The sequence below is a fragment of the Malurus melanocephalus genome, unplaced genomic scaffold, assembly GCF_030028575.1.
Source record: "Malurus melanocephalus ecotype Western Australia unplaced genomic scaffold, MMel_1.1 scaffold_629, whole genome shotgun sequence".
In the NCBI taxonomy this organism is placed as follows: domain Eukaryota; kingdom Metazoa; phylum Chordata; class Aves; order Passeriformes; family Maluridae; genus Malurus; species Malurus melanocephalus.
In genome coordinates, this window is record NW_026623861.1 from 31,636 (window position 1) to 56,743 (window position 25,108).

Below are 25,108 nucleotides of genomic sequence, written 5' to 3' on the forward strand. Positions count from 1 at the left end.
TTTTTTTTTTTCTGAAATGCACACGTGCTTTATTGAAAAGCCACCCAACCTCCTATAAAAAAAGATTGTTTGACTTGTCATGACGATAACATCTAGTAAGGAATCTGAACATTGCTCTTTTACAGGTAAGAGGTATTTGTCAAAAATGCATACATGCTTGGCAGTGCTTTGGGAGCTGTGCCGAACTGGAAGCTAAGGAGTAGGTGCTTTTCCTATTTTTTTAAAATGTATTTTGGTAGTTTAAGGATTTAGGAACTGTTTGWGAAAGAAAAATAATGTTTATAAAATTGTGCCTTCTTGTGAATTTTGCCATCGAGGCAGTTTAGTGACGAAGCAAAAGCTGCCACAGTTTGGTGTTTCCACTGATGTAAAGCACTGAATGTGGGGTCTGTAATGCRTGGGGCTGAGGTTTTAATATGCTGGGGAGGGGGACAGACACAGAACCTGTCTTTGTCACTGTTTGTGTGCCAGGGATTTTCTTCTGCAGAAATCCAGAGTGCTCTTTAAGGTGCTGGAATCATAATTTTCAGCTGGCTCTTGCTCCTTTTTTCAATGCAGAAATCAGTTTTCATTGCCATAGTGGGACAAAAAAAATGTGCCTGGAAATTTCTCCTGTCCCTGTTACCTGTGTGCATGAGAAAAGACAATGTCAGATTTCTGGGGTAGGTGTGAAGAATGTAAACATGTCTGAGTTGAAGAACTTCAGGCATTGTCTTCCAACTTTTTCCTGTGTCTTCACACAACTTGTTTTTGACAGGTCTGGCTTTTGCTTTCAATCTAAGCCTGTGGTGCCAATTCCCCTCTGCTTTTCTGCTTTTTCCCTTTTCATTCTCACACCGGGATCGTGCTGCAATGAGAGTTACAGATAAAACTCTTTTTCCCCATGATGTGCTGGTTGTGAAGAGGAACAAAGCTGGCTTTCCTTTGTGAACCAGGAGTATCCACAGCACTTTTAAACTAACTTTTTCCCCCTCCCTTGTTGTATTTAGAGGCATTTCCAGAGTCTTTCTGATCACAGTGCCTGTGTATTTATCTACCAAGTCTGTGTTTTCTTGTGATTTTTTTTTAATTGAAGGGGAAAGGAGGCAATTTGCTGCTAAAGAAATGTCTTTTTTATTTCCCTGGTTGTAAAATGTCACTGTGCTCCCTGCACTCCCTAATAACCATGGAACAGGAGGGAGGAAGCAAGCCTGGAGTGTAACACTGCTTGTACAGTGCAAACTGGCATCACTTTTATAAAACAGAGCTGTAGACCAGACCAAAAACTTCCCCAGGAATTTCATCCCAGTAAATGAGCCATGGCCTAGAGACAAAAMCAGCAGCAGATGACTTGGGCTTCAGTCTTCCAACGTACATACAATAATTCAGCCCTGTTACTTTTTATAGAATTTAAAATGAAAACAAATAGTTCTTTTTTACCCTGGCTCCTCATGCAACGAAACAAACAAGCCATAAGCCCACAGCCCTGATTGCAGCTGAATTTTTTATTGATTTATCCAGATCTCATTAAAGCAGTCTGGAATATTATTCCTGCCTCCTCTCCTTTTTCCCCCCTCCTAAGACTGTCCACAGACACAAGCTGTGTTCTTTGGGAACAGGTGGAGACCAAAGCTGTGAAAGACCAAGAAAAACAGAAGTGTAACTCTTTTGCATGCTGAAGCTCAGAGCATACTGAAATAATATTTAAAACTAATTTTTGAAATTATTTTTGAAAATATGAAAAAGAAGATTTTGGGGTGATCACCTTTGGTTTGTTTGTTTGTTTGCTGAAGGCAAAGTCTTCACCTTAGACGCACTTTATATGTGCATGAAAATGATAAAAAACATTGAGTATTATATCAAGCAGTTAAAATCAATCTTGTCAGTCCACAGGAATTTACTAAATGCTAAATATCTGAAAGCTGAGCTGTCCTTAACTCCTTGGGCTGAGAGAATTCATGAATGAGTTACTACAGGTTTAAGCATCATTTCAGCCTTCTGTGTGTCTGCATGTGTTTGTTAATATGGCAAAGGGCTTGGTGCTAATATGGCAAAGGGTTGGTGTTAATATGGGAAAAGGTTTGGTGTTAATATGGCCAAGAGCTTGGTGTTAATATGGTCAAGAGCTTGGTGTTAATATGGTCAAGAGCTTGGTGTTAATATGGCCAAGAGCTTGGTGTTAATATGGCAAAGGGCTGGTGTTAATATGGGAAAGATCTTGATGTTAACATGGCAAAGGGCTTGGTGTTAATATGGGAAAGATCTTGGTGTTAACATGGTAAAGGGCTTGGTGTTAATATGGCAAAAGGTTTGGTGTTAACATGGCAAAGGGCTCGGTGTTAATAGGGCCAAGAGCTCCGTGTTAATATGGGAAAGATCTTGGTGTTAATATGGCAAAGGTCTTGGTGTTAATATGGTGGAGGATTTGGTGTTAATACGGCAAAGAGCTTGGTGTTATATGGAGGAGGGCTTGATGTTAATATGGCCAAGAGCTTGGTGTTAATATGGCAAAGGGCTTGGTGTTAATATGGGAAAGATCTTGGTGCTAATATGGGAAAGATCTTGGTGTTAATATGGCAAAGGACTAGGGTTAATATGGCAAAGGGTTTGGTGTTAATATGGCCAAGAGCTTGGTGTTAATATGGGAAAGATCTTGGTGTTAGTATGGCAAAGGACTGGTGTTAATATGGCAAAGAATTTGGTGCTAATAGAACAAATATCTTGGTGTTAATATGGCAAATAACTTGGTGCTAATATGGCAAAGGGTTTGGTGCTAATATAGCAAAGAGCCTGGTGCTATGGTAAATAACTTGGCAAAGAATCATGTGCATGTTCCTGGGGTAACCAGGGAAAAAGCAGCTCCCAAGGACTGGCTGTCCATGAATTGAAACTGCTGTTCACTCTGTGCCTCCTGTGCCGAGTGGTGTGAAACACTCATGGAGAGCAGCCAAGAGCAGTGGGTGCATCACCARCCAGAGCACCTCTGCCTCCTCCTAACAGCAGGAAATTGTATGGCCAGTGTAGGACCTTGTCTCTGTATGGCCAGAGTAGGACATTGGCTCTGCATGGCCAGTGTAGGAAATTGTATGAAAGTGTAGGAAATTTGCTCTGTGTGGTCAGAGTAGGAAATTATCTCATGATGGCCAGTATATGACATTGTCTCTGTATGGCCAGTGTGGGAAATTGTATGGCCAGTGCAAGAAATGGTCTCTGTATGGCCAGAGCAGGACATTGTAGGGCCACTGTAGGACATTGTATGGCCAGAGTAGAACACTGTATGGCCACTGTAGGACATTGTCCCTGTATGGCAGCACACCCCGAGGTTCACAGCAAGGCAGAGGTCGTGGCCAGGCAGAAAGGGAACAAGCACTGACATTTAGGAGTTGTCCCCCTACTCTGCACAGATATTTCTTGGACAGGAAGAGGGGTGACCCATTTTTGGGGTGACACCTCTGCAGTTATCCACACCCGYTGGGGAGAAAGGTTTCTGGCAAATTCCATCTTCCAGCAGAGCCTTTTGCAAACCTTTGCTGCCTCTGGTGAAAGGGAAATGCTGGGGCAAGGGCTGGTCCCATTTAAACCCACATTTGGCCCCTTTCTGGTTTGTTTTTCGCATCAGCTCAATTTGTCTGTGCTTGGAGAGCCACCTTCTCTTTGTCACGACTCAAAAGTCATAAGGTAAAATAAATTCTGTCTGGGACAATAGTACAGAAAAGTCACAAAGTAAAATAAATTCTGTCTGGGACAATAGTATAAAAAAAATAATAAAGTAAAATAAATGTTGACTGGGACAACAGCATAACCTGATCAGATTAATTAAATCTCATTTGGTTTAACTAAGGTGTTTTGCTGTTGCTCCAATTTGGTTTCAAATCATGAACTTTTCTTTACCAATGATTAGCACTTTTGCTAATTTTTACCCTGAGAATACAGGATAAAAATATTAATCTGTTTAATATATTACCATAATCTGTAGTGAAGAAATATCTGTATAACAGTGCACCTACTTAGATGACTTTAAAGGTRTATTCTTAGCACAAACTGATGAAGAGAAAAGGGTAAAATACATCACAATCAAAATTTCCCCTTTTCTTCCCCTGGATTACACAGGGAAGAATAAAATACTCAGAATAAATAGGATAAAATAGATGCTTATGACATTTGTTTATGACATTTCGACCAGTAAATAACTTTCCCTGGTTAAATGATTTTAATTTCRTTTTTAATTTTCCAAGAAAAATGGCAACCAGACAATTGGTTTTGTGTTTTTTTGACCTTGCCCATGAAATTTCCCTGAAGTTTCTCCATGTTTCCTGCTCAGCAAAGATCCACTCCAAGCTGCCTGACCTTCCTTCTGGAAACTTCCATGCCAGCTYTCCTTTCTTAACCCCTCCAGCCTCTCACCCAAGCAAACAGAATTTTATTTCCAGAGCAAGAYCAAAGGTGTATCAGCATCTGGAGCTGCAATTCTGATTTGTTTTCTTATGCAAATGGCAAAACTTTCTCACAAAAATAGGATGAAAAAAAAGGAAAACCTTTTAGGGTAACATTTTATTTTAGCCCCACACTGACTTTGGTTGACTGGCACAATTAGTGGCCTCTGTGGCACATGGTAGTTGATCTCTGGACTGTTCCCAGCTTATAGTTTTTAGATTAAAACTCCTTTTCCCCTGTGATCAGGTGGAAAGTCAATTGTTATAAGGCAGTCTGTTGGAGTTCCTGGTGCTTGAAGGACTTTCCGACTCTGTTCTGTTGTTGCATCTAAAAAAAAGAAAAAAAAATTACCCCAAAAAGTCAAACAATTTTWAAAAAAGACCAAAAAACCACTGAACCTTAATGTAATTTTTGAAAAAAACAGATATAATTTAACTTTTTTTTTTTGAACAAAAATGTACACAATTTGGCATTAATTTATTTTCAGAATAAAATGTCCAAAGCTGTGACTTGCTCATGACCCAAAATAACATTTATTGGTAATAAAKCCCCCTGCCCTTTGTAAGATCTCAGGTGACTTGAAACAGAAAATCTTATTTTAAGAAAATTTCTTTGGTTTTTTGAGCAGAAATCAAAAAGAGGACACATTTCAGTGGAGCAACCCTGCTGATTTATCCTCCTACTGCACCTTGGTGTGGGGTTTTGCCTTTGCAGATGTATTTTTGTTTGGCAAACAGTGAAAATGTGTGAGGGGATATCTTTCCTTTAAATCTGTCTTTATATCTTATAAATAATGATTATAAATAATGATTATAAATAATGATTACATATAAATAATGGTTCATCAAGGGAAAGCTTTTGTCTGTGATTGCTTTACAATCACAAGGAATATAAGTAATTTGTTAACTACCCAAGATGTCACATAAAGACTGAAAATGTCTGAAAAATCAATAACAACCTTTATGCTCTCACTAGAAACTTTGATTGAAGCATTTTTATACATCAACCTAAACATTTAGAGTGAAATCTGGAAAAAAAGAGCTGGGAGAACAATCAGGTTCTTATTCTCCAGCCTCACAATGAAACAATGGTCAAGAATTTGCTGAGTTCTTAAAACTCGAGGTGCCATTAACAGAAACTGMTCCTGAGCTTTGGCTTTGCTCGGATGAAGGCAGTACCTGCTACCAAATAATTCTGGGTCAGCTTTTTGGTGTTTATCAGCTGATCACTGGTTCACATCTTGATAAAAAAATGGCAGGAGATCCACAGTGAGCAGCAGAGGAGGATTGGAATCACTCCTGTGAAGGAAACAGTGATGACAGTGGTGTAGGGTGCAGGTTGTTCATATTTTGGAATTGCACAGATAAAASCAGTGGAGGTGCTGGGACAGGGGCTGGACACGAGCCCAGGGGTGCCCAGGGGGGCAAGAGGCCACCGGGGCCTGGGCTGGATCAGGAATTGTGTGTCCAGCAGGAGCAGGGCAGGGATTGTCCCTCTGGGCTGGGCAGCGAGAGGCCCCTCCAGGGCTGGCTCCAGTTGTGGGTGCTGCAGGAGAGCCCTGGAGGGGCTGGAGCGTGTCCAGGGCAGGGAGCGGAGCTGGGAAGGGGCTGGAGCCCCAGGAGCGGCTGAGGGAGCTGGGAAAGGGCTGAGCCTGGAGCAAAGGAGGCTCCGGGGGGACCTTGTGGCTCTGCACAACTCCCTGACAGGAGGGGGCAGCCGGGGGGGTCGGACTCTGCTGCCGTGTCCCAAGGGAAAGGAGGAGAGGAAATGGCCTCAAATTGCACCAGGGGAGGCTCAGGGTGGAGATTGGCAAAGAAAATTCCTTGTCAGAGTGGTCAGGCCTTGGAATGAGCTTCCAAGAGAGGGGGTGCAGTCCCTGTCTCTGGGAGTGCTCAGGAGGAGTCTGGATGTGGCCCTTGGGGACAGCTTTGGGGTGATGCTGCTGGGGCTGGGGTGGCATTGGGTGATCCCAAAGGGCACTTCCCACCCTGATGATTCTGGGATTCTGTGACCACAGATGAGGAAGCCTTTTAAGCCTCCCAAGTGGGTGAATCCATATTTTGGTGAGGGACATGGGGACAGTTTCTGTGTTGATGACGTGGACAGCCAAGCTCACCGGAGGCAGGGAATGTCACAGGCAAGAACCTTTAAATGAGAGCAAACATATTTTGCTAATCCTTATTTTAGATTCCTAGATGGGTTGTTTTTATATAAGAAATATAACCTTCATTGCCTAATTTGCATTTTTTTAAAACCAAACTGCCTGTGTGATGGAGATGGCTCATCACAATGTGAAATCTTACTTTGGATCCCACACAGCCCAGCATTTTCCACAGGATTGAACCTGAAAAGCCTCAGCAGCACAAGTCAGGCTGACATGTATTTATTTAGGACRTTCCAACTTAAAATGCACACCTGTAGCAGGTAATTCACCTGAGGAGAGGGGTGCTTTCCCATGCACTGCAACAGTTGGCTTTCATGGAATAAATAAACTTGTCAGCGTCTAAAAGCTCTGGCCTTGCTCTAGAAGTGCAAGGAAAAGACAATTTMAGCAGTCTGAAAGTTCAGGATGTGACCTCAGGTCATCAAGCACCGAAGGGAGATGGGCACATCCATCCCTCAAGGCATCCYAGGTTTCCAACTTGGAAAAATGAGTGCTTCCAAGAAAACCAGTCACTCGTTATCCACRCTGATGCTGAACATAATCAGAACTAATTATTTCTCACATCACAGCAATATCCTCAGCACACTGTGCAGTCAGGTAAAAAAAGGGAAAAGTTTTGGATCTGCTCTAAATTATTTTAGATCTAACAGAGAGTGGGTGACACASAGGAGGAACTTTCTAGGTGAACATAATGATGGGGAGAAGTTTGTTGAAGCTGTGTCTCCAAACAGGTGGATTCTCAGGATAAGGGAAAGAAGGGAATTTCATTTATGTGTCAYGTGGGAAGCTATTGTGGAATGGCAGGAGAGAAATCTAAATGAGGAAAGTGACAAAAAAAACCCCAGGGATTGATTTGATGACACGAGGAATGAGATTTCAACAAAGAGCAGAAGAAAGCAGAGTTAGGGGGGTGAGGGCAGTGGCTGTGGAAAGTTTGGCTGTGACCTTTAGGGGTATGAAGAAGTGAAAGATCGATTTGAGTTAATGAAGGGAGGGGAAAATGRTCAAATAGCAGAAAAGAAAGAAGATTTTTACCTTAGAAGGGTGAGTGGTTTGGCCATGGTGAACTCCATGAGAGGACTGTGAGCAGGAGGAGCATTGGGAAGTGTTCATTGACAAACTGGACTGGAAAGAAAAGTGGGATYTTGGAAATTCTGCTGCACCAAGCTTCCTGCAGACAAAAATCTGAGCTGTGCAGCAAGTGGAGCAGGGGAAGAGCATTTCATGAAGGGTTTTTCCTTTTGGAAAGGCTGGGTTCGACAGGGTGCCACCAGGACAGTGAACRGAGGAGTTTTCTGCTTTGCCTCTCAGCTGCCACCCCAGTGATGGAGTGRCAGACCCTGGACTTGCAGCAATGTCATTATCTTAACCCCATCTGAAACCTGAGACATTCACAGCCCTGCTCAGCTGCTTTGTGCAACCACTTATCTCCAGCACTCACCTACAAAACACGAATTCTGCTCAACAGCACTAAAATAGAACACAAACAGCACTAAAATAACACAGAAAGGTCTGCTGGTTACACATTCCCCACCAAGTGTGTTTTCCAACAAAAATGGAAGCTTTAGTAAAAATTACAGGAAAAGTACAGAGGGTTAGAGATCAAAAAGGTTGATTTTTCCACTGGATCTCTTGTGGGAGATGCAGTTGATTTCCTCATTCCCCAGTCATTCTTTGTACCTAGACTGAATTTCCATTGATGCACCGAGCCCCGTTATGAGGCGACAGAAAATAATTGGGGAGTGGTGGTTATTTCTTGTTCTCATAAATCAGGCAACTCAGGAAACATCAAAGTGCCTCCCGAAAATCCACGGCATCTGTAAAACTCACAAAAAAAAAAAAAGGTAAGGAGCTGCTGAAGGGTTTAAAAATAAGTTTGCGGTGTCCTGAGCGCAGTCGGAAAAAATTCTCAGCAGAGGAGCGGGAACAATGTTCTATTCAGTCTGATTACCCCAGTGATCAAAGCTGGACCTTCCCGAGTTCCCAACTGTAAAAGATTGCAGGAGCTTTGGAGATGACATGGGATCATAAAGGAGCAGCCATAAAGATAAGGGATGTGTAAATAAACCAGCCAAACAGGCTCCTTTGAGGCTAAGGAAACGCAGGGGCTTTGAAAAGCAGCGTGAGGTTTTTCTCATGAGGTTTTTCTCTTGTTCGGGCATATCAGCACCAGCACTGCTTCTCTGGAGGTTCCTAAGAAACTGTAAARAAAAGGAAAAAAAATGATGAGAGAATTGCACAGTTGTGTTCCCAGATCCCAAGAACCAGGACAGGCTGTGTCGTCCTTGTCCTCCTCACTTGTCATTAAACCAGTCAGGAAACCCACGTGGTCCTTACAGTTGGCTGAGTCTTTTCAACCAGAAGTCTTATGGGTTGAAAATGCAGGTTTAGATGAAGAAAAAAAAAATTGAAAAGAAAAAAAAATTGAAAAGAAAAAAAAATTGTATTTTGGCTTTGTGGAAGCAAGACGTCACAATCTGTCACTCCAAGGAATGTTTTGTTCCTCACCTTATTTAAATGAGACACACACACAAAGATCTGTACAAACCTCAAAAAGAAAGGTTTAGTTTGGTTTGAACGAACAGCCAGAACAACCTTTTTTGGGTTTTTTTTTTTTTTTGTTTTTTTTTTTTTTTTTTTCGAATTTTTTTTTTTTTTTTTGCCTTTTTATATTTTGTTTTGATATTTCTGGTTTGGCGAGAAAATCCCAAAACATTGATGTGCACCAGTACTTTCATGCTATTTCCTCCCTTTCTGAAGCCACAGTCTCTGCAGCAGACCGAGGGGTCTGTGTCATGGAAATTGGCAGGGATCAAGCAATTTGGGAAAGAAATGAGGAAAACAAATATTTTTTCCCTCTGATTCCTTGGGAGTTTATCTGGAAGACACAAAGTGCTGGGCTGTGCAATCTCCCAGTCAAGAAACTCAGGAAACAGCTTCTTCTGAAAACAATATATATATTTTTATTCAATTTTTTGCACATCTGTGAGTGACAACAAGCTCCTGTACAACGTCAGCATGTTGCTGATGGAAAGGATAAATAATTAACCTGGCTTATTTTAATTTCCATCACCTAAGAGTGAAGGGATACAAACCAGCCCACGTCTTTAAATCCGTAGGCTAATTTCAGCTCRGCTTGGCAGGTGAACAGAGGCTTCAGAAATTATGTTCCAACAGGCTCCATGAAAACAGGGAGCCACAAAGGTGTTATTAAAGCCTTCCCTGGGAAGAGGAAATCAAGAGGGACCAGGCAGCAGAGAATCCCCACAGAGGCAGGAGAATGGAAAAGACTTTGGATGGAGCAACACTTTTCCCGAGTTCAAATCTGGGCTGGACGAGACTTGGAGCACCCTGGGGCAGKGCAAGGTGTCCCTGCCTGTAGGAAGGGTTGGAATGGGGTGGGATTTAAGGTCCCTTCCAACCCAARCCATTCTGGGATTCCAGGAATTTGCTGGTAGCCCAAAACACCCTGTTAAAGGGAGCAGGAAACCATGCAGATGAAGCCATTTCCACTTGAAACCCCAATTTTCTCACCATTATCTTTGATTTTTTTCTGTCAACCCTCTCCTGAAACACCAGAGCATTCAGGAGTTTAAAGAACTTCCTTTAAACAGAATGGAGTTTTACCAACAACCAGCTTTCTCAATTATAAATTTTTAAATCTCCTCAGCACTCCACAATTCCAGCTCAGAGCCCCAAGCAGGCCCTGGGGCTCAGAACCCCATAAACCTGAGGAACAGAGCATTCCCATGGACACCACTGGGGTTGTCCCCTGTTTCTGCTCTGAAATCACAGGTAGAACTAAATTCTTCCTTCTCCTCTACAGGGTTCTCCCCCTAAAATGCGCAGGAGTGGAAAAAAGGGCATTTTTCCACTCACTGGAAGGAGAGTAGGGAAGCTTGGCACATGAGAGAGCTCTGCACTGGAATTTGGGTGGGTCTAGGAAAAAGCACAGACTTCAGTGGAAAACATATATGGGTGTGTGTGGATGTGTGAGCAAAAGCCTTTTAAACCTTAAATTAACCACATCCATGGATTGGTCAGGAACAAAAAAAAGAAAAAAAAAAAGGAAAAAAATCCACACCAAAAAATAACCCTAAAAACAAACAAAAAACCAAAAAGAAAGAAACAAACAAACAAAACAAACAAAAAAAAACCCAACCAAAAAAAGAGATAAAGCTGCCCTGAAACAAAACTCTTGGGCAGTGCTGAGGATAAGCAACCCTACACCAACAGGGATGGGGATGGGGATGGGGATGAGGTTTGTGAGCCCAAGGTGACCCCAAGGGAGACCACAAGGGAGACCACAGCCCCCAGGTTGGTTTCTGGTCCTTGTGTATGTGCTCAAAGCTTGAAATTTGAGGAAATTATTTTGTTTCAAGATCTGGAGACTGTATAAGAGTAATAATGGCCCAGAGGGGACATGTGTGAAAAAAAGATGCATCCAGAACTGGCTTTAGATACAGCAAAATCTCCCACATCAATATTCTAGATTTGCTACTACTTGTGCTTTACAGAAACACAGAATCCCAGAATCACAAAATATTCTGAGTTGGAAGGGTTCCACAAGGAGCATCAACCCCAACTTTTAAGGGAAAGACCCACACAGGGATTGAACCAAAACCTTGGTGTTTTTAGCACCAGGCTCCAGCYAGCTGAGCTCACACCCCATACAATATTTCAAATAATACAAATAAACCTCTGACTTCAATGTTCRTGCATATAAATGTTTGCCTGTGAAGTATCACATCCTGAATTTATTGGACACTACTGAATTTTGTTTCCAGCATTTAAAAAATTTGTAAGGTTTGTTTAGGTGAAGTAGCTTCCAGACATTTGTTTGAGATGAAGCAGAACTTGGTCTCTATTTATTACAGTTGGACAATCAAGGGAAATGGGTGCTTCAAGCAATTTGAATTATTTGTAGTGCAGAGAAAACAGGGTAAAAATGAWTATTTTTGAAGCTGCTATACCCCTCAAAGAGAATATTGTCCATTCAGAGTAAAGTAATGAATTATTTTTTTAAGAGTCAGGTTTATGTGCACTTGCTGTGCCAGAAGTATCATCTGTGCTTTGTCTAAGAGAGAAAGACACCCAACTTAAAAAGAATTAAATTTGGGTGAGAGAAGTGGGTGCTTTGTCTCACAGGCTGCATTTTGCCAGCATGAGAGAAGAGTCTCCTTTTGAAAACACCTTCCACAGTGTGAACTTGTTCACACAGGCAGGGCAATTCTTCACAACCAAATAACTTCCTGAGAAAACCAGCCTGCAACAAGTTTTAAGATGAAACCCTGACAAACCCATCTTTCTTTCTTGGAAATGGGCTTTGTGGGACGACAAACATCGCTGCTTCAAATTGTCCTGGCCATGGAGAGGTGACAAGAATTTGGATTATTTAGCAGATTACTCTTTATTTATCATTACTCTGCATCTAGCAGCACAAATCAGCTACCACAAACAAAGTAAAAGTGATCCAGGAACTCTTTTAGAGGAAAAAAAGAGTTCACYTTCCTGCTAAGTCAAGATGTGCTGTTTCCCCAGTTAGATTTGATTCTGTCCACACAAGAATAAATGAATAAAAGGTTACCAATACACAGATCTTGTCATAAAATGATTTTTTCCCTTACCAGCTTCCTGGCCTTTTGCAAAGCTCCTGTTACTTTCAACAATATTGAGGTTTTTGGATATTTAAAAGGCACAACAATTTTTTTTTTTTTGGTGGAAAACTCTACTCATAGCCTGATATTTGTTGAGATTTAGTGGCTGCATAGAGATGGAAAATGGTTGAGCAGGTTTATCTCTGCAGTGTATATGTGCATAAATATCTGATATTTGTGGGGTATTAAAGCRATTCTTAACGAGCTCGTGGCATGGGCTGAAGGAGAGCTGTTATTCACTGGAAATKTGATTTATGGGGAGAAAGCTGAGCAAAATCTCTGCCCCAGCAGCAGCCTGGCAGCCTGCAGGGAGCCTCACCCCCACGGCCACACCTTCCCCCAGCKCTGTGAGTAATTAAAAACAAACCCTGACATGACTGGGACACAGTGCAATCAACTGGCAAAGGGTAATTAAAAGGAGAGGTGCTGAGCCCCTGGATGTGTTCCCTGCCTTGTAGGGTTGGGATTCAGTTGGAGATGATGCTCTCGAGGTGCTGGAACCCGGTGTCTGATTTGGGTTTGAGGCTTCAGGGGATCTGTCGTGCAAAAAAATTAAGAGGGGCACAAACCACTTTAAATTTTCTGCTCTAAATGGTTTAAAATATCCCAGTGCTGCCTGATAAATGTCTTTTCTGTCCCAGCTGAAAGCCAGGGAGAAGCAGCAGCCCTGGGGAAGGCAGACTGCAGCTGTTTTACCCAAATTTTTGAATGGCCAGCAGTGCTAACTTTTCTCTCTGCCACAACTTGGCACATTCCTATTCATTTCCAACCACCTGCTGACAATTWAAATTAAAAAATCCAGAGGAAGTGTCTGCTTTTGGGTTTGTCTGCTTGCTTGTTTTTAAACAAAACCAGATTTTTATTAGGACAAGGAATGAATTTGGAGGGAAGAAGCAAGCAAACAAACAAGAAAAGAAAGCAGAGCAGTTTTCTGTCCCACTGACCCCTCTTCAGTTCTGAAACAAATGCAGCAAATTTCCAACCAGCTGCAGGCTGGCAAACCAATTGCTCTGAGTTTGAAATAGTAATAATAATAATAATAATAATAATAATAATAATAATAATAATAATAATAATAATAATAATAATAATCTTCTTCAAAGTGATGAAAAGATGGGTGAGTGCTGGGAAGGTTAAAAACGTGGTGCTGTCCTTAATCTGCTGTGAAAGAAGGGAAAGCAAGGATGTGGCCAAGCTGTGGTTAGCAGGGAATGACAGTCCCAGCAAGATTTTAATGGAATCATGGAATRGTTTGGGTTGKAAAAGACCTTAAAKMYCATYCAWTCCCACCCCTGCCATGGCAGGGACACCTCCCACTGTCCCAGGCTGCTCCCAGCCCCARTGTCCAGCCTGGCCTTGGGCACTCAAAGGGATCCAGGGRCAGCCACAGCTYCTCTGGGCACYCTGTGCCAGGGCCTGCCCACCCTCCCAGGGAACAATTCCTGCCCAATATCCCATCTGGCCCTGCCCTCTGGCACTGGGAAGCCATTCCCTGGCTCCTGTCCCTGCAGCYCCCCAGTCTCTCTCCAGCCCCTTTTAGGCTCCTGTAGAGTTTCCCTTAAACTGGTCGAGTCCAATCCCTTTCTTCTCATGATGCCCTGGGAGAAGATTCCCTTCCCTGTGAACTTTTTCCAATTTAACCTGAGCAGTAAATGGGTCCAGACTCGTTATTTTCTATCTTGCTGTTTAATGACGCTGTCACCCTGTGASCAAAATCCTGGAAGGAGACACAGAAACCCCTCAGCCGGGTACAGCAACATCAAACTCTTGGCACATGAGCTGGTGCAAGAGGATTAGTGCCAGGTGATTTATACCAGACAGCATCCAAAAGGATGGAAATTGAAGGAAAACATGGCTTTGGGGCAAACAACTCACCCACCTTGAGCCCCAGCCCTGAAATCAGACAAAAAAGGCAGCACCAGCCTCTCTGGGTGCTTTTTCCTGGGAGCGGTGCTCTGGAAAGGTGCCTGCCCCACTCTGGGATGGGATGGGGAAGGCAGCGGGTGCTGAGTGAAAACACCCTCCCAGCAGCCAGAGCAGCTGGCTGGCCAAGGGCCCGCTCCCAAAAAAGGAATTAAGTACTTAGGAAGGACTTAGGTAGGCCTGAGTTGACTAAGTAGAGAGGTATTTGACAGAAAATCCCTGCTCAGCTCCTGTTCCTTGCTGGAACGCACACAGGTGTCCCCAACCCTCACCCCCTGGGTGCCCAGGAGCCAAAATCCAGGCACCCCAGGGGTTCATTGATCTCTGGCTAAGCAGGAAGAGCTGAGAAGGAGGCAGACATTCCTTGGCTTGGCTTCAATCTTCTCCCAGCTGATCCCCCACTCTCCTCCCCCACATCCCTCCTGTGTTACAAGGCTCCCCTTGCTGCAATTGTGTCCCCAAACCTGACCCTTGGAGGTGAAGAGGAGATCCCTCCCCGGGTCTGAGGCTTTGTTCCCACATTTCTGGCTGGAAAGGAGCTGGGAGGATGGGAAGGGGAGATCTTGCATTAAGGAAACTTTGCCAAGTTTGAAACCACTGCAGAGTCCTGCCTGCCCTGGCAGGGGGCTGGAGCGAGATGAMCCTTTAGGGTCCCTTCCAACCCAAGCCATTCCATGATTCCAGGATCTCTGATCTGATGTGATGGACAGCCCAGGAATAGGTGCTGTGAGCCTACAGGGAGATTTCTGCTGAACCTAAAACATTGTGCAGTGAGCTGCACACTTCTCTGGTGGTGTAGTGCATAGGTTGGGTATTTTGATATTTTGACTCACAGAGGGGGGGTTAGAGGAGAGGAATGGGATGTAAAGCAAAATGAGGGAAAGCAGGATAACAAATGAAAGAGAAATACCAAAAAAGACAGGATTTAGCTATTGGAAGGCCCCGAGGGCATCCTGGAGGGAGAAAGGGGAGAAATAGTGGCAGTGACTGCAGAGCAGGACAACAGCTGGCCTAAAGCGCCCTGAAAGTTTAGCCCTGGCTTAATTTTGGCTGCTGAGCTCAGCTGGGGTAGGACCTCACTCCTGCTCTGTCCCAGCTCAGTCCCTGCTCTGTGCTGAGCTGTTCAGTGCCCCACAGCAGCCCCAGGAGTGACTGAAAGTGGAAGCACAGTGTCCCAGCTTGATGAGCAAAATACAACAAGAAATGTCCCTTTCAGCCTTGCAGAGCAGCTTGGGCACCCAACTTCCCAGAAACGGAGAGGGCAGGATGCCGGGATTCTGTTGGGACTTGTCTGCAGAGCAGGAGCCAGGGGTGGCTTGCACGGCAAGAATGAGGAAAGGGTTTGTGGGTGGGAAGAGCATCGCAGCACGGGCAGGTTTGAAATGCTCACTGCACCCCCAGAGCGCCTGAAAAGACTTTGGAGCAACAGTGCTCCAGCAACGGAGGCATTCTGAAGTATTTTATGCTGCCCTGCTGAAGAAAAGCCAAAAGCCATTTGTAAAAGAAATAAAAAAGCAGGACAGGTTTTCGGGGAGCTTTTTTGGTTTTTTGTTGTTTTTTTTTTTTTTCCCCAGCAGTGCATTAACCACATTGCTGAGCACAARAAGGAGAGTTTCAAGAAGTGAGAAGTTTATGTCTTTCTCCCTCAAAGAGCACTTTGGTGTAGCTGAAGGCTGTGYGTGGCCAAGTGTCCTGCTCATCCCCAGAGCCCAGGGCAGAGCTGAGGGCATTTTTGGGAAGGATGGGTGCTCGCCTGCAGTAGGTGAGCTGCTCACAGCCTCACAGGATGCTCTTTTTCTCCCCTTGGAGATCTTGGGAGTCACTGGGAGCTTTTCCWTTAATTTCAATAAGCTCTGAGCCATCTTTTGCCTCCTCTCTGCCTTCGTGGTTGTTCTCCTGTTTTTTGACATCAGTGTATTTCCAAAGGCTCCTCTGTGCAAATCCATCGTTACTGCAAAGCCTTGCACCCTGCCCTGGGAAACAGCAACATTCCTGGACAAATCTCCCTCAGAAACAACCCACATGAGACTTCCCCAGCTTTAATTCACCTCCCACGCCCAGCAGGCAGCACTTTAGGAGAGAYACATGGATTTGGGTTTTCTCTTCCTTGCCGCTGCTCTGTGAATGGTCATTGCCCTGGCCYTTCTGTGAGGGATGAAGAACTCATCTCTGGCTTGACCACTGCCCCCCTCAGCCCTCCCTGTGCTGCCCCATGACGTGGCCCTGCTGTCACCCGCTCCTGGTGCCCAAACTGGACAGAGTGACCGCTCCCAGGGCTGSCCTGTCCTGCTGGGTGGCTCTCAGGTGGCAGCTGAAGGCCCAGCTTTGSGAGCTGATTTCGACTTGAGGGCGTACTCACCGTTCTCTTGTCTCAGTCTTTTTGTGATAAAACCCCAAATCATGCAAATTTAGTTTTCCAAGCCCACGTGTCACCCCTCCCCAGTGGGCCCTAGCACTGAGGGCTCTTTGTGAAGCCCAGGGCAGCATTTTCCAGCACTGTGACTGTGCAGTGCGGCTGTTCCAGAGGCCGAGCACCCTTCTCAGCCTCTCCTTCCTCCCTCCCTCCTCTCCTGCTCCTTTGGGATTCCATAACTCCAGCACCGAGGAGGATTTTGCTGTTGACAGCTGCACAGCACAACCCGGTGCGCAGCCCGGAGGGAGTGGGACATTCACGCTACGCAGAGCACCGAGAATTCAGGAGGCACTTTTAGAACCTACTGAACCACGGCAGACCTGGCCGAGATCTGAAGATTATGCAGCCCTCCTCGATGTTTTCTTTCCTCACTCCCGGCTTCTCGTGTTTCCCCGTGCCAAGCCCGCTAATGGTTTTTTCGCCGGTTGAGAAAACAGCTCAAGTGGCGCTCCCGCATCGGAGCGGCAGTGAAGCGTGCGTGAGGATTCGCTCCAGTGGCAGAACCATCTCTGATTGGGGAAAAAAGAAAACAGCCCAGGCCCTCGGAACGAGCCCTGCTCCCGTACGCCCTCAGTCAGCCGTGGCTGCCACACACGAGGGATCTTGCACAAGCACAGCTGGCTCTGTGCAAGGGCAGCGTTTTTTGGTGTGTGCAGGCTGGTTGCGGCTCCTGACAGCGTGCTCAGATCCCTGTGCCTGTCACATCCCTGCTGCTGGGGTCACCTTGATGGCAAAGTGCTCATGCCTGGTGGTTTGGTACGTAGAGCTGCRTTTTATTGACTCTGTCTGCACTCAACTTCCATGTTCTCTGAGAGAAGTCTCCTGTGGCTGCTCAGGAGTTAATTCAAAGGACATCAGGATGCTACACAAGCCTGGGACAATTTCATTTTCTTCCCTCCTCTTCTTCCCTCCTATGTTTCTTTAACTCTACCCCAGTTCAATTTTATTTGCAGCTCCACTTTGATTTACAGCAACAAAAAGTAATTTATCAGTGTAAAATCAGACAGTAGATGTTATTTGAATTTTAAAATGTGTATTACTCTGATAATTTCAGCTTGTTTGCTCATATTAACTCACTGTGGTAGATGCACTTTGTGATTTAGAGTGAGCATAAACCAAACCAACCAAAATATTTTGGCTGGGGTTGATTGTCAGGGCAGAGAGCATGAGGAACCTCTATAGGCTGGGAAATAGCAATGCAGGTGTTGGAATGTGTTTTTTTTTACACACACAGACACCCATTAATCATTTATTTTGGGATATTATAGTGGTCATTTCACTCAGGAAGCAGTGGGGAAGTGGGGGCAGGAGAGAATTCTCCTCTGAAGCCCTTTTTTCTTCTTTCTACTGATGGTTTCATCAAAGTTTCTGCCTCAAGTGATTGCTGCTGGCACTGATAAGGGAGGGCAGCAAAGGCAGYGTGACAGACCCTCTCCTCCCTTGTCGGCGTGGCACAGAAGGGAAGTATTTCTGCAGGGAAAGGAAACCAAGAGGAATTTCCCTGGGGAGGAAAAGAGCACTAGAGGAATTCAGGATCACACAGGAAAGAGTGATGTGAAAAAAAAAAAAAAAAGGAAGCAAATCGACACACACAAAAAAAACCCTGCCACCAAAAAAAGCAGCAGAAATTAGCCAGGATCCATTTCAGGAAGTGGCTGTAAAGCTGAGTAACTTTGTCACATAARTACAAACTAAAGGAGGACACAGAAGATGGTGGGAGAGCTCTGGAACAGCCTCTTTCACCTATGACAAAGTCCAAAATGTCCCACTCTGTCACAGATGGGGGTCAGCTACCCTTGGGGACAGTGGGRATGGACAGTGGGAAACAGCCTCGGCTGTGGGCTGGAGCAGCCTGGAGTAGCCCAGACTTGTCCAGGGCTGCACCAAAGCTTCAATTCTCAGCTTAAAACCTGAAATTGTGAATTTTGCAGCTGTCCCTCTCTCTGTTGGTGCAGCCCAAGGAGGACATTGTGCCTTGCAGCTTCTTTCCTACCTCCTGTATTTTGGGGGGAACCCTTCTGCCCTGGCATTTTGGCAATCATACCTGTGGTGCTGTCCTTCAGCAGGGCTGGAAATGTGGGAGGCTGCAGGGGCAGGATCCCTTCACGTGGGGCTCCTGGACAGGGAACAACCTATTCCAGGGCAGAGWCAGGGCCAGGAGCTCCCACCAGGTCCTTGTGAGGGTTGAACCCTTTCCTTCCCTGGCACAGGGTGCCCAGAGAAGCTGTGGCTGCCCCTGGATCCCTTTGAGTGCCCAAGGCAAGGCTGGACATTGGGGCTGGGAGCAGCCTGGGACAGTGGAAGGTGTCCCTGCCATGGCAGGGATGGGATTGAATGAGCTTTTAAGTCCCTTTCAGCCCAAACCAATCCATGATTCTTAACTGTTGTTATTCCCACTGCACCCCAAACACATGCACTGGTGCAGGATCCAGAGCCATGGTGAGAGTGGGCACTGAGTGCCCTTGTGCCTTGGGCCACCCCTGCCCCTGGCCAGGTAACTGTGACCTTCAGAGCCCCCAGGAGCCCTGTCCCTGCCCCTCCAGCCCAAGCCCACCTGCTGAAGCTCCGCGAAGGTGGAGCCTTGGCTGTCCCCATYCCCCTCCTCCGGGGCAGGAGGAGCTGCCAGCCCTGGGAATGGCTCCCAGGAGCAAAGGTAGGCTGAGCAAGGGGGTGGGATGGGGATGTGGATCCAGTACTGCAGCAGAGATCCCAGCGACCTCCTGGCACTGCAGATGTGGCAGGGAAACTCATCCTGACAGTGTGCAAGGAATGGCTGAGGGAAGTGTAAATGGAGAGGGAGAATTGACTGAAACTTCGGGACAGACTTCTGGGCACGGTTTATATCCACGGCTCACCCAGGGGGAGGTTTGGTGAGGGGAATGAAGCCTTTTCCCTAAGGAATATGTAYTGCCCTGAAGTATTTCCCATTTGAGGCTGCACATGGGAATCATTGGTAAATTATTAYTTACCTGCCCCCACATCGGTGCTGGGGTTGGGGTTTGCCCAAAGAGCAGTCGCAAGTGCAGCCCTTCCCAGCCCTACCCCTCCCAGCCCCCACATTTCCTCCCCTTGTTCTTTCTCAGATCACTTGAAGGTTTTTTCCTGTTTATTATCCGGACGTGCTCTGTGTGTTGGTTTGACTGTCACATAAGGAATCTCCTACTGGGATCGTGGATGCACTCTTTTCTTTTATAAATATATATATATATGTGTGTGGCAATGGTTCCTAGCTATGCAAGAGAAATGCTGGTGATTAAACCAAAACTGGAACGAGTTACAGTTGCTAATGGGGCTAAGCTTAATTAACCTTTCCCAGAAAACCTGCAACAGTGTGATGAGTACAGTCACAAACAAAAATTCTCCTTAATTGACATAACAGGAAAGGTACTTCACTGAGTAATTATGCTGATGTCCTGGGCTGGCACATGTGCGTACCACAAATATATCTTGCGCTTCCTGCAAAATTCTTTTAAGTGGCTATAAGGAAGACATTTTTTTTCCTTTTTCTCTTTTTTTTTTTTTTTTTTTTTTTTTTTTNTCACTGCTTCGGAGGCTCTTTTTGAGGAAAACAATGGAACAAAACAATGCCTTTTTGCGAGACCTGCCAAAGCACAAAGGATGCATGGGATGTTTTTTTTCTTTGTGGCTTTTGTCAGCAGGAAGTTTTGTTGTTGGGAACGACTATAACATGCACTGTCCTCGCTCTACGTAATCGCTGTCTGGTCCTGCGAGCCGGGTGTTCCGTGCCTGGTCCAGCTGGCACKGCCGCGGCTCCGCCTGGCCCCGGGCTCCGCCAGCCCCGGGTGCCCACCCTGGGTGTCACTCTCCATCCGGACTGATGTACACAAACCCAGGAGCGGGGTGCTCCAGCGATTGCTGGGGTCGTGCAGGTCAGGGCCCACGTTTAGAATGCTGACTTCGTGAATTCCTTTTCTTAATTTTTTTTTCTTTTTTTTTTTTTTTTTTTTTTTTTTTTTTTTTTTTTTTTTTTTTTTTTTTTTTTTTTTTTTTTTTTTTTTTTTTTTTTTTACCTCAGACGTTTAAAACGGGAGTGCTGTCCAGTGCGGACGGCTTCTAATTGTCGTATTCAGGTGTAAATATCCCAAAGCTCGCCTTTGATGTGCTCAGGTCTGCTTTGTTTCCCTCTAGGTTAGTTGTAGGTCCGTAACAAAGAGCCAGATCCGACTGAGTAAGTCACTTGTGGAAGTTAATTGTTCCCAGTGAAAGCTGGTCTGGCTCATTCTGCCTCCGTCGCAGGAAGGGACAGAGGTGGTGAGCTGGATCCGCGTTCTAAACCCAGCGACTTTAATTCTGATCAGATGTCTCTCTTCAGGGCATTAAAGAAAACCTGCTCACTAATCAAAAAGAGCCTCTTCTCTAGAGAAACGTAAGGATAAAAAAAAAWATTTAATGCCTTTTACAGAAATAAAGTACCGATATAAAATGTCAGCTTTGACAAATTTCTTTTGCAGGCTATCATAAAAGAAAACTTCTTCTCCAWACTTGGCAGGCACCAGAATCAAAGAATGATTTTTTTTTTTTTTACTTTTCCTGGAAAAAAGAAAAAARAATATCAAATTATTTGTAATGTCAGATACTGTACGGTGGTAACTTTATATTCCAGCTGTTTTTATTCACTGCTGCTGTGTTTAGATTATGTTTGTGCTTCTCTCCATCAACGTTTTTCAAATGCTTCTCACAGAGTCGGCTCTGGCTTTGTTAAGTAACAGCCTCCTGTTCTTCTCTCCTCAGGACTGAAGCAGTGAGCATGGAACCCACCAAGATCAACATGTCCCGCGTGCCCCTGGTCAGCGGGGGCATCGACGGCGCCATGCTCAAGGCGCACAAACCCCGCGTGATGTCCAAGAGCGGCCACAGCAACGTCAGGATAGACAAGGTGGACGGCATCTACCTGCTCTACCTGCAGGACCTGTGGACCACGGTCATAGACATGAAGTGGAGGTACAAGCTCACCCTGTTCGCTGCTACATTTGTCATGACCTGGTTCCTCTTCGGGGTGATCTACTACGCCATCGCTTTCCTTCAYGGCGACCTGGAAATGAACAAGTTCTCCCCGAAGCGGGAGCCGTGTGTGAAGAACGTGGACTCCCTGACTGGGGCGTTCCTCTTCTCCCTGGAGTCGCAGACGACCATTGGCTATGGATTTCGCTTCATCACAGAGGAGTGTCCCCATGCCATTTTCCTGCTCGTGGCCCAGCTGGTCATCACCACCCTGATTGAGATCTTCATCACGGGCACCTTCCTGGCCAAGATCGCCAGGCCCAAGAAAAGGGCAGAGACRATTAAATTCAGCCACTGCGCCGTCATCACCAAACACAACGGAGAGCTTTGCCTGGTGATCAGAGTGGCCAACATGAGGAAGAGCCTCCTGATACAGTGTCAGCTCTCCGGGAAGCTCCTTCAGACGTACGAAACCAAAGAAGGGGAGAGGATTTTGCTGAACCAAGCCAGCGTCAAATTCAATGTCGACTCCTCCTCGGAGAGCCCATTTCTCATTTTGCCTTTGACCTTCTACCACATTTTGGATGAAAGCAGCCCTCTGAGAGACCTCACCCCTCAAAACCTCAAGGAGAARGACTTTGAGCTCGTGGTGCTCCTGAATGCTACGGTGGAGTCCACCAGTGCTGTCTGCCAGAGCAGGACTTCCTACATCCCTGAGGAGATCCACTGGGGCTACGAGTTCGTGCCTGTGGTTTCGCTCTCTCCGAACGGAAAGTATGTGGCGGATTTCAGCCAGTTCGAGAAGATCAGGAGAAGCACRGATTCTATTTTTTACAGCATGGACTCTGAAAAGCAAAAGCTGGAGGAGAAATACAGGCAGGAGGACCAAAGAGAGAGGGAACTGAGAACGATGTTGTTACAGCAAAGTAATGTTTGATTGGATGGACAAACTGTGCTGAATGATCCTTTTTCTGCAAACTGAAAAAAACATACTTTCTGTGCTGTATGGCTGCTGTGACACCAGAAGTAAAGTCCTTTTCAGGACTATCTCCTTCCCAGTCCTATTTCAGCAAATAGCTTTGGTGCACAGTAAATCTCCCCCCCTTTGGCTGAATTGTTAATCAAGTATTTTTTAATTAGGYAGGATTCCTTTGCTCCTGATCATGACTTAGCAAACCTGGGTTTGTATTAAATCTCTGCCTTGTGCCACCACTGATAGCAGACACGCCACTTTCCGTTTGGAAAGTGAAACTGGAYGCTCTGTGCTGATTCCCTCACGTATTTATTTGATGTGGTTTTACTGTGAACATGCAGGGGCAGCACACGGCACCGCTAGAAGAAAATCCTTGAAAATACGTGTATTTAAAATGTATATTCTCGTACCAGGGGTCGCCTGCGTGGGGATTCCTGGCACTGAAAGTAAGTTGATTGGAGAGGCAGATGGTTGGATGTGGGAAGAGCTTCAGGGAGGGGTTAAACTCCTTCTGAAATCTCAGAGGAGTGTGACAGAGCAGTGCTGGGTGGTGGGGAAGAGAACTCGCTCTTCTGCTGCTCAGAGCTTGTTTTGTGATTGTTTTATGATCACTCACTTTTTTTAACCTTGCTAATGCCTGATTCATATCTGATAGCACAAAAGGGGAGATAAGGGCAGGATACACAGGATCACAACAGCAATCAGCTAAGGTCACAGCTGGCTTTGAGACACCTGTTTGTCATCCACTGTAAATAGTTTGTAACAGCAGCAGAACAATACAATTCTACAGATCGCTTGCTTTGCTCTGGACCGTATTTAATTTTGGTTAAAAGAAAGCTGTGTAATGTCTGCAGGCAATATTTACTTTTTCTGGCAGCCGTAAAGGACAAGCATTCCTTTCATCCATTTCAATTTTGGTCTACTAAAAACCATTCCATTAATAAAGAAATTGAATTTGAGCAGTTCCCGATCTCTCTGTGGCATGGGGAGAGGGTTCAGAGCCTCGGAGATGTTGGAAGAGTCAAGTGCTTGAGCAGGGATTTGCCTCTGGCACTGAGCCCTGGGAATTGTGCCGGTCCCTGCAGTGACCAGGTAGCAAACCTGTCCACATAGCACCTCTGTTACAGAGGCTTCTTTAAAGGGAATTTCAAATTATTTCTAACTCACATCGCTTTGGCAGCTCTTTAAGTTCTAGAGATTCTGCTCCTCTTAAGCTTTGGCAAGGAAAACCTGTTTTAAATGGGTCTGGCCTGAGAGCCACCAAGGCTGGCAGCTGTGAGAGGACAGAGGGGCTGGAGCCAGATGATCTTCCAGGTCCTTTTCAACTCCACAGAGCATTCTGTGATTCTGTGACTTTTGGCATCATCCTCACACTCATTTTTTTACCAGTGCTGTGCTGAGTTTCCCGGCACCGTGTGGCCTGAGGGAATGCAGTGCTGCAGTCTGCCATACAATATTCCATAAAGAAAATAAATCCAGTTTGCAGCATGAAGAGGCACACAGCAAGCTGAGCACAGAGGTGGCACCAGGAATGGATGTCAGGAAGAAGGGAGCACAAACTGCAGGGGGCTGTGAGGTGTCTGTGAGTGGGACAGGATGCTGGTGGTGAGGGGGGGCATGAGAGGCTTAAAATTACTGATTTATGTAAATTTTTAGCTCTTCAGACACAGAATCATGGAATCATGGAATGGTTTGGATTGGAAGTGATCATCTTGTTCCCATAATGRGSGACCACCTCCCMCTGTYCCAGGCTGCTCCCAGCCCCAATGTCCAGCCTGGCCTTGGGCACTCAAARGGATCCAGGGGCAGCCACAGCTTCTCTGGGCACCCTGGGCAACACCCAGGGTTTCAAACACATTTGAAAAGAGGAAATTTATCCACAAAGTTTCTCTACCCACTACAGAGTGAACAACTTTTCTCAAACCATTATAGGCAGGATCTGCCTGGCATTTGTGGAAAGAATTACCAGGTGATTTTATGCTGTGCTGCAACACAGATTTTTGTTTGTAACCCCACATAGAGGATGGAAATGTTTATATTATTGATGGTTAATTCAAAATTTTCCATCACTTATCCTGATTCCTTGTTTCCACCATAAGAAATTGCATATGATCCAAGCATTTTTACAGCCACTTCATAGATCTGAAGTTCGTGTCCAACAGCTTGAAAATGTCTTGAGATGCTGAGGTGAAAGTGCACAGGTGTCTTACCCCTTCATCTGCCAAGCCCTAACATCCATGTTTTRATAATCAAACAAACAGTTCTATTATTTTCTGTCAAATAAGTATTCAGATAATTCCTAAAATAATTGTCACAGCTGTGCATTGACTATAGAACAGCTTAGCCAACAGCAAGAGACCTGGTTCTTGCCTAAAAATATCTAATGGTTATCTGRTTCCTTTGTACACTGATCCCAAAGTTCAGACACTACGTTCTCCAGGTCATTACACTCATTAGATTATCCTGAAAAAAAAAAGAAAAATGAAGCAACTTAAAGCTTATTAAAGCACTTCTAAGGAAAAGCTTTTGAAAGAAAAAGAAAAAAACCAACAATTTTTCCCCCCCGACTCTTTGATCCTACAAGGAAAAAAGGAGAGGAGAGG

At 45.2% G+C, this 25,108-nt stretch overlaps 1 protein-coding gene across 2 annotated transcripts; it reads left to right on the top strand.

The window, feature by feature from the left end:
- The first annotated feature begins 55 nt into the window (after window positions 1-55).
- Window positions 56-23,536, top strand: KCNJ15 (potassium inwardly rectifying channel subfamily J member 15). 2 transcript variants are annotated; one of them, XM_057383394.1, is made up of 2 exons: window positions 56-125; window positions 21,323-23,536. In XM_057383394.1, exon 2 carries the CDS (start codon window positions 21,339-21,341, stop codon window positions 22,467-22,469), a length of 1,131 nt encoding a protein of 376 aa, XP_057239377.1. In that variant the 5' UTR covers window positions 56-125; window positions 21,323-21,338; the 3' UTR covers window positions 22,470-23,536. The 2 variants fall into 2 exon arrangements, with proteins under 2 accessions (XP_057239377.1, XP_057239376.1); XM_057383393.1 differs by lacking the exon at window positions 56-125 and adding an exon at window positions 20,669-20,957.
- The last annotated feature ends 1,572 nt before the right edge of the window (window positions 23,537-25,108 follow it).